General features: G+C 40.9%; 1 protein-coding gene across 14 annotated transcripts in view; it reads right to left on the minus strand.

The window, feature by feature from the left end:
- Window positions 1-910: 910 nt before the first annotated feature.
- USP54 (ubiquitin specific peptidase 54) overlaps window positions 911-15,871 on the minus strand; it is a 117,133-nt gene continuing 102,172 nt past the window's right edge. For 9 of the 14 annotated variants that reach the window (XM_064144907.1, XM_064144910.1, XM_064144916.1 and 6 more), the window contains 7 exons: window positions 15,061-15,180; window positions 13,716-13,908; window positions 10,022-11,478; window positions 7,644-7,762; window positions 4,612-4,752; window positions 3,017-3,203; window positions 911-2,324 (listed from right to left, as the gene is read on the minus strand). In XM_064144907.1, the coding sequence (XP_064000977.1) occupies window positions 1,675-2,324; window positions 3,017-3,203; window positions 4,612-4,752; window positions 7,644-7,762; window positions 10,022-11,478; window positions 13,716-13,908; window positions 15,061-15,180 (2,867 nt within the window). In that variant the 3' untranslated portion in view covers window positions 911-1,674. Of the gene's footprint in view, window positions 2,325-3,016; window positions 3,204-4,611; window positions 4,753-7,643; window positions 7,763-10,021; window positions 11,479-13,715; window positions 13,909-15,060; window positions 15,181-15,871 lie in introns of those variants that run through there. The other 5 variants (XM_064144913.1, XM_064144917.1, XM_064144918.1 and 2 more) reach the window with 5 other exon arrangements.

Here is a 15,871-nt window from a genome sequence, read left to right on the forward strand (position 1 = left end):
AACCATTATGTGGAAAAAAAAAAATCAGACGACCTTTTTTTTTGGAATGTAGGGGTGGAAGAACTGCTGGTAACCACTGTTAGTGGGAGCAGTTAAGTAGTACAAAGTAGTGTGCAACATAATCCAAAATGTCAAAGACAATTTAGTGTGATGTAAATTACATGAGATAGTTACAATAACAGGTATAATAGAAATTAATAGCGATTATTTAAAAATAAACTGAGAAATGACATTTATTAAAATGAACCAGACTCAATCTCAGACTGAACAGAAAAACCTGATGGAATCCATCAAACACTGAGGTGCAAAACATGAAATGAAAATGAAGAACCACATCTAAAGCAAGAGTGGGTTACCAAGAAGTACCACACACTAGAGGGCAGTGCACTTTCCACTGGCTGGCTTGGTTAGAAGCACCACAGATGCACACTCTCAAAATTAAGCATCTAACCAAACCCTCTACATTACAACTCCTAACCACCATACCTGTACGTATATGGAAGAGGAGTGCAACTCTCAGTAAAACAATTCTCACTACATCAACCATTTCTTGTGACTTTTTTTGGTAAAGAGTCCTATATGCATGCACTATCATCTTACACATATTTTGTAATTTTTCCTCCAACAAAGAGGTCTCAGAATACTTCAAAGGACATTATTAATTAGTGTCCGCTATGAGGGGAAAGTTAAGCACAGAGTGGTGATGTAATACATCAAATCCAGAGTCAAAGTTAGACGTGCCCTCCAACATAACTAAATACATACACTTTATACATAAATACATAAACTAAATTACATAAACTTTGTTAATGAACCAGAATAAATGAGTTGCTCATTTTTGTTAGCATGTAAGGAAATAAATTAGATGATGAGTAAAGCCAAACAGCAAAGAAAGCTCATACACAGACAGTAAAGATAACTATTTTCATAGATTTATTTGAAAAATACTTAAAAAAGCAAGTATGTTTGACACTAAAGTAGTTAAAACTTATCTTGTGTTTACATTGGTGTAATTAAGCGTGTGGCATTAACAGTCTTCTGTGTTTGAAGCATTGTTAGTTTTAAGGAAGTAGGGAAATTCTGGTTTATTGATGAACAATGTCTCCCTGCCACTTCCTCAGCAGTAACTATAGCTGTGATCTCTGCCTGAAGATCTCAGCATACCAAAAACTAGGTTTGCTTTATTAACCACCAACCTGCCAAGTGCAGATTTGCTGGAACCTGGAAGGTGGGCGAGTCTTTTTCTCCAGGAATGAATGAGAGGAGAAGGGAAGGAAAACAAGAGATTGGGTTTTTTTACGTGAAGAATTTACCAAAGCTACATTTAATGAAAAAGAGTCCTTAAAAATGTCCTTCTGTTAGTGGCCATCTTCTTTGCAAAGATACACATACTTGTGAACTTACCCGTAAACCAGTGCCCCTGAAGCTTATCATTCATATAGCACTTCTTTGCTAGGACAGGCCAAGACTAGAACAGCCAAACAGCAGTTCAGTAGTGTCAGAAATGAAATACAGTGCAATTAGTTTCCACATACCGTATAGCTACATTTTAAGAGAAAACCAGCACAGATACTAATTGAAAGAGTTTTCTGTCTCCATGTAACCCATGCTTTAGGCAACGGTTGTAGTCTGTTCACAAAGTGGTTTATTAGGACACATGGAGCGGACAGGATCTCACCAGCCATTATTTTGCAAGGTGCCAGTAGCTGCTGCTGCTCGAGCCAGCACATTTCTGTGTGCCTCTGAAGTAGAAGAAAAAGTCCCATCCATCCCATGCAGTGGCAGCATTTGCCTCCTGCCAGGCTGAGGGGTGTAACTGTTCTGTCGCCAGTCTTCTTCTGGGGGCATATCAACTCTCCTTGGACCCGAAGCTTTCACACAAGAGGGAGGAACAGGACAACTTTGAGAGGCATCCCAAGAAGGCTCATGTGTTACTCTTAAAGTGCTGTAGTCTGTACTGGCTGGTAGCCTGCAACCAATGGTAGAAGATTCATGCAGCTGATGTGAAGGCTGCTGAAGGAAGCCTTCCTGTAAACTCTTGCCTGGCTGGCCAGCATGTTTGCCCCAGAGTATCATTCGTTTATCTGGTAACGTGGCTGTCTGCGTAGCGGGGCATCTTGTGTTCAGCCAATGGCCAAAGACACTTGACGTTGCACCTCCTAAATGTGGATTAACAAGAAGCTTTTCCCCCTGGGAGATGGTGCCTTTGGGTGTAGAAGGGAGACTCCCATAGCTCAATGCCACACCTGGGTAGTCTTCACCTTGGAAAGCTTCACTCCTGTCAGGCACAACCAAAAGTTTCTGGATGATGTTCTTCTGGTCTCCTGAGGAAAGAAAAAAAGTTTGCTTAGTTATACTTTTTGTTTTATCCTCTCAGAACTTCCAACTGTGGCCAAAAGGTGACAGAAGTAAACCCAAAAGCACTAGTAAAATCCAGTTACTGACTAACAAGCGATTCTGAATAAAAGCTAGCTGTAGCCTTTTTACCATTCACCTTCCTCACTGCATTTCCTCCTTATCCTAGCACAGCTGCTGCCACAGGCTTCAGATTTCTTGAATAGCCCTTGTATTATCGAGGAAAAAGCCAACAAAATATTTCAAGGCTGGTAGATCAAACTGGGTTTGAGGGCTGTCACAGGGAAAATCACTGTCATGCAGAAATTCTTTATTTCTATTGGCACAATTACATGTGCGATTTGCTAGAATGAGTGGCTTGTCATATACAACAACAAGGTGCTGAGTCTTACTGCAGCTTTTACTCCACAGAAAGTATCTCACAAAACCAAAGTAATGATCATATTTCCATAAAGATTATTCCCTTTTGTTACGTCAACTTAGCACAGAATCATAAACAACTCAGAAGGGCAGAGCAGAACTAAAAGAACACGACTCATCCTTCCAGATTTCTGGAGGAGTTAGACAAACAGTGAAACATCCTGATGGGAGACAAGATCTGAGGATTTGTATTTCAGCAGTATTTCTGATCACAAAGGAGGATGAAAATTCCTGTGATTACCTGACAGTTTATGTGCCTTGCCCACCATGCTAGGCATCAGTACATCATGGGATATGTGCTGCACCTGGTTTGGGTTGTGCTGGGGATCAAAGGGAAACACAGGAGGATCATGGGGGAAAGGAAGGGAAGTGGAGCTGGAAGAACGGTGGCTGGTGTCCACTGGCATTTTCCTCATATTTGGTGCTTCCTTTTACAAAATGAGAAAGGAGAAGAAAAACATAAAATGATGAGTAAACACAGAGTTGGGTTGGATCAAGCAAATATGATGGTGATCCAAGGAAAGAGATGAGTCACTAGAACGAAAACATGCATCTGTATATGAAAGTGAAATACAAATCAAAATCACATTAATCCAGTAAGGCTCTTACTAAAGTGGTGGGATACTGAGGAGATAATTTGACTGGAAATACACCAGGGAGAAAAAGCTAAAACAAACACAAATCATTTATGGAAATGCAGTTCATAAACTGAATCCAGAGTGACAGCATGTCAGTCATCACTGAAACTGCCATGCTGCACAAGCCATGACATGTCTAGCAGGCTTTAGCTTTACTGAAAACTCCAATTCCAGACTGTGAAGAGGTTTGCCTCTTTCGGCTGAAGTATTTACCAATGCTGTACTATTTTCCTCTGTTAGGAGGCATCCACTCTAAAGCAGGGATGGCTGAATGACACAGTAATAAACTCATAAATTTGAGCCGAGTGACTAAAAGGACTGACGGCCATCCATCCTTCTGTTGTGTAGATAAAGCCCTCAGCAGGAGGTATTGGATAGCTAGGCGTTTTTAATTGCTTCTGCCAGCACTTCCAGGTATGCATTAAAGCCCTCAGCCAAAGCACAGTGAGCATCAAACATTCAGAAGTTGACATAATCTTATCTTATAGTAACAGTAAAAAGAATCACACTAAGCAAGTCTAAATAACTGATTTTGCAACTTAGACTCTTCTGCACTTACTATGAACTTGGTTTCAAATAAAACTTAAGCACAGTTCACAAAAAATTCAATCCAAGCCAAAACTTCACGCTACATCTGGCTGTTTCTAAACACCAGCTATAATCTCTTAACTAGCAGCTTTAACTTGCATCTAAAGCTACTTAACAAACAGGGATTTTTTTTTTTAAAGTCAGTCTCCCTATTTGTAGTTACTTCCCCTATGTAACTGCCTGCATATTACGTACCAAGTCATGAAATTACTCCCCTTTATACTTACTTTTACTCTCTAAAAATGCTACTTGCTGAATATACTCACAAGAGAGCAGAACCTTTCACATGGGTAGTGGTATCTTCTAAAAATTATAGGTGTATTAGAAGCTTTCTTGAAAACACTGTGACTGAAAAAACACTTTATACTGATGTCTTTGTACACTGGCAAGTTACATTAGCTCACCTACTATAGCAGCTCCTATTATGCAATGACTCCTAAAGATGGATTTGTTACTTACATAAAACCTCATTCTTCTTCCAAAAAGAGAACACAAATTCACAAAGACAAGATTTTATTTTGGCTTCTTAATCCATTCTCTGATGTCCTGTTTGTTAACTACTGAAGGTGGACAGAGAAAGCAGCAACCCTACATATGCTATTGTACTTACAAAACTGTGAGAAGAGACCAAACTCTCTTCTCTGTTTGAGATGACTGTCCCACTGAGACTACGAGCAATGCGACGGAAATTCTCTGCACTGTACAATTCCTCCTCTTCTGGTTCTCTGCTATGTTCTCTGGTGTACATGACCTGCAGACAATACCACACATTTCAGAAGAGGCTCTCCACAACATCAGTTTTGAATAACTATGATAGCTTTATATTGGTCTCTTCCCTAAGAAACTATACTTCAACAAAACTCCAAGGCCTTTTCTTTTTCAAAATCCTTCATTCAGGTACTACCTTAAGAATTTAAAGTAAATGTATCTGTTTGGTCTGGTGATTAAAAATATTATTCCTTATAATCTTTCTTTCTTTATTAAACATACAATGATTGGTTTGTCTAAGGGAGATTCATTATTTTATAACTACCTAATGACAGGACAAAGGGTCTTCACTGCCCTTGCAGAGATCATAGGTGCAACTGACTAGCATCCTATAATAAAGTTCTCTCATAACAAAACAAAAAAAAGTATCTAGGATTATTTGATGACTGCTGAGGTCCTGTTAATCATATAGTAGCAAGGGGAATGTTTATTCTTTCTTCCTTTCTTTCTTTCTTAGAAAGACCACTTAAGCTCTCAGAATCACAGAATTAAACAGGTAGGAAAAGACCTTCGAGATCATTGAGTCTAACCTATCACCCAACACCACCTCATTAATTGAACCATGGCTCCTTTTAAACACCTCCAGGAATGGTGATTCCACCACCTCCATGGCCAGCCCATTCCAATGGGCAATCACTTTTTCTGTGAAGAACTTCTTCCTGACCTGCCCTGGCACAGCTTGAGACCGTGTCCTCTTGTTCTGTCACTGGTTGATAGGAGAAGAGACCAACCCCCACATGGCCATAACCTCCTTTCAGGTAGTTGTTAATGAGTATGGAAGTACTACAAGAAATGTCATTTCCCCTTGAAAATACTTTTATATTTTCACATACTGACACTGTAATGTAACTGACAGTTACTTAAACACTTTGTCCCCAGAAAAAAAAGCAGCAGCTGAAGTGACCAACTACCAACTGTGGCAAAAACCAAATTATCTTCCATTTCTAAAGTATGCAGTGACACAGTAGGAAAAAAAAAACCTGTGCCCCTGCAAGCACTAAATCAAGAAGCAGTTAAGTTGTGATGCATGGCGATTTACACTGACATGTTCAAAGAGACCAGCTCTTAAACATTTTCAGGGACATGACTGATGATTGCACTTAAAGAGAGATAGCCAATGGCTCAGTGTCTTAGTGAAGACCAGTGAAAAGTGATTTTCCCCAGGGGCTGGTACTGGGAGTGGTGCTGTTTAATATCTTTGTTGGCAGCCTGGGCAGTGGGACCCAGTGCACCCTCAGGAAGCTTAGTGATGACACCAAGCTGTGTGGTGTAGTTGACACTTCAGAGGGAAGAGATGCCATCCACAGAGACCTTGACAGGCTTGACACTGCCAGCCTCATGCAAGGTCCTGCACCTGGGTTGGGTTAGTCTCAAGCACAAATGCAGACTGGGTGAAGAATGGATAGAAAGCAGCTGTGAGAAGGACTTGTGAGTGCTGGCTGATTAGAAGCTCAACATGAGCCAGCAGTGTGTGCTTGCAGCCCAGAAAGCCAACTGTATCCTAGGATGCATGAAAAGATGTGTGGCCAGCAGATCAAAGGAAGTAGGTGATTTTTTTCCCCTCTGATGGAGTATTGTGTCCAGCTCTGGAGCCCCCAACACAAAAACGACACAAAATTGTTAGAGCAGTTCCAGAAGAGAGCTTATAGCAGCCTTACAGTATTTGAAGGGGGGCCACAGGATAGCTGGAGAGAGACTTTTTACAAAGGCATGTAGCAACCAGATGAGGGGTAATGGCTTCAAACTGGAAGATGACAGAATTAGAGTAGACATTATGAAGAAATTCTTCACCACAATGGTGATGAGGCAGTGGAACAGGTGTCCTGGAAGTCCTGTGTATCCCTAAATTCCTCTCTCTCCGTGGCTTGAATGGGAGGGGGAAAGCCACCTCGTTCCCCCCCCCCCTCGCCTGCCCCGCAGGCGTGAAGGGGGTGAGCAAAGGGGTCCTGCCCGCACGAGGAGTGCCCCATGCAGTGCCCATGCTGGGATCTGGCTGGGATCGGCTGTGCGCTTTCGCGCCTAAGGTGTGGTAACTCTGCCCTTTGTCTAGTGAGGGTATAAACTGGGGGGCTTCCCGCCTTTGGGGGTTCCTGCCTTGGACTTGGTTACTGCCTGGACGTTTGTGTCTGCCTGAGACTCCCTCCCCCCTCCCTCACCTAAGCTGAATACAGAAAGCTTCAAAGAACACCTTCCCCATTGACACCTTTGTAAGAGCTGAATACCTCTTAACAACTCTCCGACAACTTCTGCAGGAGAACGAGAGAGACAAACCTCACCAGGAAGCCAGCCTGATCGTGAGTTATTTTGGCTCAACTTTATTAGTAAGAAAACTGCTATTAATTAATAGCTAAAGCCTTTTCCAACTTCTGACTTCCAAAATAGTCAGATTATTGATGGTATCCCTGTAGATAATTCTCATGCGACTGAATCTGCTAATTAAACTAAATTAATCTTTGTATATGTAGTTTTGGGGGCGGGTTTTTGGGAAAATAAAATAACTATTTTTGTATAAAATTCCCGACTCAGCCACACATTAATTACTGACTCCACAACAACAGGTTGCCCAGAGAAGTTATGGAGGCTCCAACCCTGAAAGTGTTCAAAGCCATGTTGGATCTAGGAGGTGTCCCTGCCCATGGCAGAGGGGTTGAAACAAGATGATCTTTAAGGTCCATTTCTCTGCATGCAAGCTGCATGGAGCACAAGTCAGTTGTTTTTTTTAGATAATTAATCCTGAACACTTCCAGTTCTCCCTAACATCAGTATCAATGACCCCAGTATACTTTTCATATTACATTCCACTTCTCTCACTGTAAATTCTTTTCCTTGCACTCACCAAGCCCTTCCCCCTCTAGCACATCTTAAGAATGTCACCTTGGAGACAGAAGAGACAGTGGGTCCACACAGACTGCGCTCGATCTCTGCTGTTGGCGTTTTCGAGAGACCCATGCCAGTTGTAGCATGCAGCTTCCTCACATTCAGGTTTGCAGAGACTGAGAAGGACAATGCTGTGGTTAAATTCAATGCTTGACTGCATATGATGGCACATTACTGACTATCTTAGGTCTGACTCCAGCAATGACAGTCTATACACAGAAAATGACAAGTCTTTGAACATTAATACGTAAGCTCTCAACATTTCAGAGAGAGACACTCTAGCAGGACACACCTGCTTCACTTGCCCTTTTGCATGCTTCTGGGAAACAATTAATTGAACTACTGAAGAGTTAAATGACTTAACTGCACACCAGCACTTGTTTGATACAGAGGTGAGTCAGTTCAGGAGGCCTAAAGGGAAATAAAATCAGCTACCAGAAGCAAGTTACCTAAAGTTACTTGGAATAAACAAGCCTCATCAGCTTTAAGCTCCCAACACATTCACCTGCTAGTTCACATGTAATGCTACAGTTTCCCAGTCATGTGTTGTCATGGTTCAACAGCATTATTCTTAACTAGGATTGTTACATTTACAGTATGATCCCCACTTCAGTTATAATCCTAAAATTTCTAATGGAATAGACAGGCAGACCACTGGCCTACTAGAAAAGGTCACAAGGAATCTCTTTAGAAAGGAAGAAAGATAATGTGCTTGTAGCGAGATGTTTTGTGCATTGAGGTAGCATCTGGAGAATCTGTGTGGTCAGGCCTCAGCGATAAGACATTGGCATTTTCACCATCATTCTGAGTACAAAGGTCTGACAAAACCAGTCGATATCAGGCAGAAAGCTTAAACAGCATTTGCAAGTGAGTAGATAAGCCAAGTGCAAAGTGGGAAAGAGCCGTCCTAGACCCACTGGTTCAAACTTTTTGATTTTGTACAGAATTTGTAGAACTTAAGAAGAAGCATCTGAAAGTTGTAACAAAATAGATGATCTCAAACACAAACTTCACATTAGAAGAATATCTATGTCTCATATCCCTCACAGGGCAAGAAAAGACGTGAAAAGTCAGCATAAGAAACGTATCATTTGACCATAGAGCTCTGAAGTTCCACACTAAGACAACTCAGCTTTATGCTGTTACATTTCCAGAAAGAGCTTCCAAAATTGGTAAGCTAAGCAGGAACATGTAAGACCTCTTTATTCATGCTCATGCAAGAACGTATCTGCAAAGTTGTGAAGTCAGATCTTTCCTAATCCTGAAAGAAAAGGACAACAAATGGAAAATGGCCAACTTTGGATGTGTTACCTGGTCTGCCACCGGATGACAAGACAAGACGATTTCACAGAAAAATCAACTGTTGAATAAAAACCTGTTCAAGACTTTACTGCAGTACTCACTCTGGTTGCAGCCAGGCATGATTTGTCAGTAGCGATGGAGGTTTCCCCTCCATGAATGTAGGGCAGGGAAAACCTGTCTTATGTATGTATTGCAATATGTACAATATCTCTCTTTATATCATATCATTTTGCTACCAATCAAGTTTCAAACTGCTTTGTATTTAACCAGAAAATTCATAGCTCTAATGTTATTATATGTATTGGTAATGAAGAAATTTGCTTCACAAGTGCTAAGTAGAGAATCAAGGTTGCCTTATCTCAGGCAGGAGATTACACTGTCTTAAGTGAAACCAGATTGCTGTCATCAGACCCCGAGTATCTCCAGTAACATTTGCATGTTCTCACCAACAGAATCTGTTTTCTTTCAGCACCAACTAATCCAGAAAGTCTCTTTCTTAGTGCAGGTCATGTAACTCCAGTGCTGCTTTCACAAGTAATTTTCCAGAACTTAAAGCAGGTAGTTCTTAATGAAACAAGTTCAACTCTTACAGGTCTGAAAACACTTCTAACACTTCTAAAAGTTTATCCTCTCAACCAGGTAGAGACTAAATTCTTGAATGCAGTACAGTCAGTCAAAATTTACAAATATGGAGAATGTTAACTTCAGACACAGAAATATTTTAATACATTCCAGAGGTTATGTAGGACTTTCAAACAGCAAAACTCAGCAGCCTAACCTGAGCAACTAGCTTCCTACTTAAAAAAAGATCAAGTATTTCTACATTACTCTTAACATCTGTTGCTCCTTCTTTGCCAAGATCAACAACTACTCTGCAGCCTCCCTACCAGTGTGCTGTCACACTGCTTCTCTACCTATATAGTTAGAATGTTTTCAGAGTCCGCAGCCTGCACCTATCTGCATCTGTGTGCAAATTCATATCCATTTAAGTAAATCAAAGAGAAAATAAACCTTCACCTATATTGGAGTACATAGGCAGGTCAACCAAGATAAAAGAGCTGCACCATTCTTACCTGATTGGTCAAATGGATACCTAGCACTGTCCTGTCTTCCCAAGAAAGGCCTAGTAGCCTGAGATGCCTGCAGACTAGTCTGATAGAGAGATTCCAGTTCTGAGAGTTCCTGTTCTGTGTCTTGATTCCACTGTGGATGTAGATGTGCTGGGATCCTGCTCAAGTCATCTCCAATTGCTCTCTGATCAGAAAGGGGTGGATTCCTCCCAGGCACAGGAAGCCATTCAGCATTCTTATTAGCCTTCTGAGAACTGTAATATCTAGTAATATTATCCACCCAGCAGTCCACAGGCATAGAGGCAACCATGCTACTAGGAGCTTCATCATCCACCTGTTTCATTCCTCCATCATGACAGTGCCTTTCCAGGTAGGGTGCAGGGTCTGCTATACTCTGTCCACCTCTTCTACACAGCTCTTCACTGTAAGAACAAATACTCTTAGAAGCAATATGTTGGGCACTAAAACCCTCCAGAGAAACTACCCCATCCCTAATTTCCAGAGTGGAGCGTAATTTTTCAGAAGACTGGCTTTTGTTCTCTTGGTTTTGATGGATTAGCTGTCTGCAACCAGAGGATGAAGGGTTGATGAAAGATTTTTGTGTTAACTTTGGAGACTTCTCATCCTGACACACTGCAGCAATCCAGCCTTTTTCATAAGTACCTTTTCTCTGGGAGAGTGCATGCATTTTCTGAAACTGCTCTGCCAAGGAGCGAACATGTCCCCTTGTACTAAAGGCCTCAGATTTGCAACCTCCTGTTGCGCCATATTCATCCTGTGAAGGCAGTAAAATCTCATGGCTGTTTTCTCTGGAGTACTTATTTGTATTTTGCAAAGGATCCAAGGAGCACTGCCGTGTAGGGGATGAAGTTGCAGGGGCCTTTGCATGACAGACCCCTAAATGATCAGTGCTAGGCCACACTGGAGAGCTTGCAGGTTTGGAACAAGGACTGTGCTGGCTGTTCTTTTCAGGAGATGCTGTTTGTGGTGGATGTGGACTCAGAAACAGTGTAGGCAAAGACCCAGAGTCTGCTGTGTTAGCTTTGGATTTGTACTGAGGTGTGAGAATAGGTGTTATGTTATGAACCTCTTCTAACTTGCTGCTACCGCAGCATTCCCTGTTGTCTTTAGGCCCTTTAGCTGTCTTTTCAGCAAATTCCACACTACGATGGGCATCATTCTGAGTTCTTGCAGACCCCTCTGCCAACCCTTGCCTATAGGGGAATGAGGGAACTTGGTCATGAAAATCAGCAGAAGCAGACTGGAAGTTTGGAGAGATCCTGTTGGATGGATTGCTTTCAGAAGGGGGCAAGGAGGAAGACTCTGGATATAATGATGAGAGCAATTCATGGCAGGAAGCAGGTGGGTGGAAAAAAGAACTGGACCCAAATTCCACTTCTTTGTTGGGTTCCAGTGGTACCTTCTGGCTCAGCAGTACTTGGAGCGGGCCAGTCTGTTCACTAAAACACACAGAAGGGTAAATGATTAGCAGTAATCATTGCTTACATTTATCCCTAGGGTTATGAACTTGCACTAGGTGACAATATACCTCAACACAGTTTTCTTTGCTAACTGTATTCTCGTGAAGTCTTTACATTGATTTGGTAGGTACATATGTGTTAGGCCTTAGCTTCTAACTCTGGTTTCCTGCTATACCTGACCTATTGAATCTTCCTCATGGTTTTAAGAACATTTTGCTACAGGTAGTCTCTACATATGTGAAGTATTCTTATAGGGTATCCTATGCAGTTTAACCATCAGACTGAGCATGTGGGTAATGGGTAAGTGTATGAATAGTGAAAATAGCATAAATTGTTTCCCACACTAATGTCTTAGATATTTTTGAAAATACTTTGGACACATTTGTGATCTGAACATGAACTGACAATATTTCCATAAGGTCCCCTCTCTCCAGGCAGTTTCATGAAGAATGACTTGGCAAATGGAAGGAATAGATTGAAATTTCTCTTACATCACCTTTGTATTCTTATCTGTGAGATATTCATTCAACATATTAAATGAAGTTCAAGCTAAATGGATAACTATTATTTTGCAATCATTTGTATTCTAAGTATTCTTCTAAAAAATAATTTCCATTCTTTTATGTACCAGTGGAAGATAATTACATCCTTGGGTAATACACATCCTTGGCATTTTTCTGCATGTAGTTAGCATTTTAATACACAGATAGAAAAAAACAGTACCAAATTTTATGCACCTGAGAGAAAATGTCAGGCTACAAACAGCTCCAACAAAGAACTTAAGGAAACTATCATTGCTTTGTTTCCTGCTTGTGACACACAGAATTCAAGTTCTTGTGAAGTTGGTATGTGCAGCAGAATGACCTTATCCAAATAATGATGAACTCTGCACTATGCTGTTATTTATAACCAAGTGAGAGTACAGAACTCTGGCTATGAAAAGATTCTTTTCATTGGCTGCAATATTAACATTTAGTTGGATGTAACTTTACAAATCAATGTTATTTTCAGAGAGCAGCAGTAAGCAAGTTCGGCAGCAACCAAATGAGTTTAGAAAGTTCCTTTCTTTCACTTTTATAGAATCTGCCAAAATGCTAATTTGAGCTCTGCATTTTCCCTGTAAAAGTTGATATAATAAATCTGTGATCGACAAAAAGATCAGCCCCCATTACATATAATTCAGCTACTGTAGGAAAAGAACATTATGAACTGTAGCCTGTCAGGTGTGCAAATTTAGAGTTTTATGAAATATAGCTATATGTGACACAAAAAAAAAAAAGAAAAAGGATTCCCAGCTGAGATTTCATCTAAGCTTCTGATAATGCAACATGTAAGAAAAGGATGAGGAAAGACGTCGCAGTTCAAGAAACAGCCTAGAAATTAGATAGAGACAGTCTAGTGATAGGAGGGAATGGCATGGGAAGTAAGAAGGATTAAGCTACATGCTAAAGATGGTAGGGAGAAAGGATCGGTTTCAGCAGAGAGTTAATTATGCTATAGTTGAGATCAGTATGGAAGAAAAGAATCATGAAGAGACACTGAAGAGTCTGCTAAGCCAAGCTACAGGATGCTGGGAAGAACAGAAGGAAAATGAGTAATGATACATCATCAGGGAGACCAGTCAAAGTAACAAGATCAGATCTGGATCCAAGAGTTGTCCCACTGCACTACTAGAGAAGTGGACTAGAACGATAAGATCAGTGCACTTGACACTTGCCAAATCACAGAGCACTAAACCACACTAGATGCCATTCCCAACATAAAAGCAATTATAGCAAGATTTTTACTGTAGTACACTTTTTTACTAAGTCCTGAAACAGCTCCTGATTATAAACAGTTGTATTATTTCATCCTAATTTCCTCCTCCCCAGTTTTAGCTAGGTTATTGTCTGTTTTTTTTCACTCTCTTGATACATAAGAAAAAAGGAAAAAGACAAAAATCGATGTTGCCAGGCATTGCCTGCTGCAATTCTGTCCTCACATCACATTTTGAACATGCACATTTAACTCTTCTATGAAGACTAAGAGGGATGAAGTGTGGCAGGAAAAAAGGGGGTAGTTGAGCATATTGTAATAGGGTTTAACCTAAAGGAAAAAGAAACAGAGAGTAGGATTTGGATTATCCAGGGGAATACATAGAGTCTGCTGTTTCTTTCCAGACTGCACTGCTCATAGGTGCAGCTCAGATCTGGGTCTAGGTGATACACTCGGACTACCTTGTAGACTGGGCCATGGTGCCGCCCTGTGGTGGGTGGCAGGTTGGCGGCGGCAGCGGCTGCGATGGCTGTTGGTGCTGCATGCGATCCTGGAGGCTCCGGGCTTTTCGGATACTGATTTGCAGCTTCTTATCGACTAGGGCTCTGCTGTGAGTGCTAGCGCTGGCATCATGCATGGCAAGTCTTAGTTTAGCTAAAATGCAAAAGAAAACATAGCAGAAAACAAACAGAAAAAAGGAATAAAATTGAAAAAGAAAAAAAAGATGCAGCAAGAACATAAAACATGGACCATGCAAATACTGCCACAAAGAGTTTACAAGGATGCTATTGTTTCCATTAATGCACATTCAGCTTAGCCAGGTGTTCAAACACGTTAATTGAAACCAAACCAAAATAAAATAAATGAAAAAAAATTATCCACGTTTTAGCCCAACTTCTCATTCCCTTCACAGAGGCTCTTTCCAATCCTACCACATTGATGCTACATTCTCATCTACCCTTCTGTATCCTTCCGTATCTGGGACTCCCTTTATGTGGGGGAATACCCAGCTGGGATTTAAGGTTCAGCATAGACCTTGCTGGAATGGAAGCTACTAGAGCTATTACAACAGCTGTAAGCTATGTCTCTTATTTTGCAATCCATAAATGCCAATTTCTCAATGCAAATACACATGAGCTACCTGCTCTGTCTGCAGCCATTCTATACAGACAGAGGAGGAGCATGGGGTGAGACAGCCAGCCAGTCATAATGGAAAAAGACCAAAAATAAAATGAAATCACATAGCACACATTCTCAAAGGTCACAATGCATTTAAGCACTTCAATGTCCTAATGCCTTTTTTTTTTCCCTTCAAAGTCAGGTACAGCATAGCTCATTTCTGGTGATCCAGGGGATTCAAGACTGGGATACTGCTTTCTTCCTATGCTACACCCTCTATGAGAAACAGGGTAGCCTAACTCCTCTTGTAATTTGGCCTGAAGACAGAGAAAAAACGTTAATTGAGGACTGAGTGGCAGAGTGATTGAGTTACCAGGTGCTTGCTGAAATGCTCCACTTAGTACCAAAAAGGGTACATCAGCATCCAATGCTCTCACTGCCATAGTCATGGAGAGAAAAAATGGATGCAAATACAAAAAAAAAACCCAAACAAAACACACCCAGAGATGAAGAGTAATAGGACTAAAACCCACAAGTAGGAATGCTTGTCAAATGAAATATTGTCTCCCTACATGTTCCTCAAGACCAGATGGATCCCTCTCTGATCACTTCATGTGATCAGACTTTTTTCTACCACGTTAGTAAACTGTCAGAAGCGCAATAGCTCAGGCAGTTAGAGTTACTTACATATAGCTTCGTTACAGAGCACCAAAGCTGCAGCACAATCTCCCTTCTGCTCCTGATTCAGCGACTCTTCAAAGATTGAGTCTGCCTCCTGCATCGACTTCTCAAAGCCATCACTCCTACCTGCAATGGGCAGCAGCCTTCATTTTGGTTTCATTCACTGGAGAACCCTCGCTTACCTTCAATCCCATTTGAAAATGCTGAATTCTTCTGAGGCTGCATATATCCTAGACCGCAGCACCTTACCTTCCCTAAGCAGGCCAACTTGAGCACCCTGCTTTCACACACTAAAACAACATGAATCAAATTTTTTCCCCTCAGATTTTGTTTACTTGATGGTTGTACTGGCTCATCATATAATTTTCTAGGCAAAATTGGTACAAAATATGTTATAGACATATCCAAGAGTCAGCCTAGATGACTTCTGTCAAGTAGGAATTAACCTAAATTTAGAATTAAATCTAACCCCAAGTATCTCAATAAAAATGCAGCAGATCAGCACTTTCCTTGCACATTCAGTCCCTTGTCAAAATTAATCTGTTTCTTTTTCAGATATCAAATTGCTATCATACAAAATGGAAACAAATAATCTTGTGAACAAAGACTTGAGTGTGAATGTAAACCCCTGCACAAAATACCTCTACAAACATGTTCAAAGAGACATATGGAATATTAAGAAACAACATATTTCCAGCTCTAGGAGCAAAGACACAGGTGTAAGAAGCCAAGAAGAAAGGCACCATTGTCAAGAATTCTTTTTGCAACAATTTAGAAAACTGTGTTCGAGAAAAGGAGGATAAATTAACTTCAGACA

The sequence above is a fragment of the Pogoniulus pusillus genome, chromosome 6, assembly GCF_015220805.1.
Source record: "Pogoniulus pusillus isolate bPogPus1 chromosome 6, bPogPus1.pri, whole genome shotgun sequence".
In the NCBI taxonomy this organism is placed as follows: domain Eukaryota; kingdom Metazoa; phylum Chordata; class Aves; order Piciformes; family Lybiidae; genus Pogoniulus; species Pogoniulus pusillus.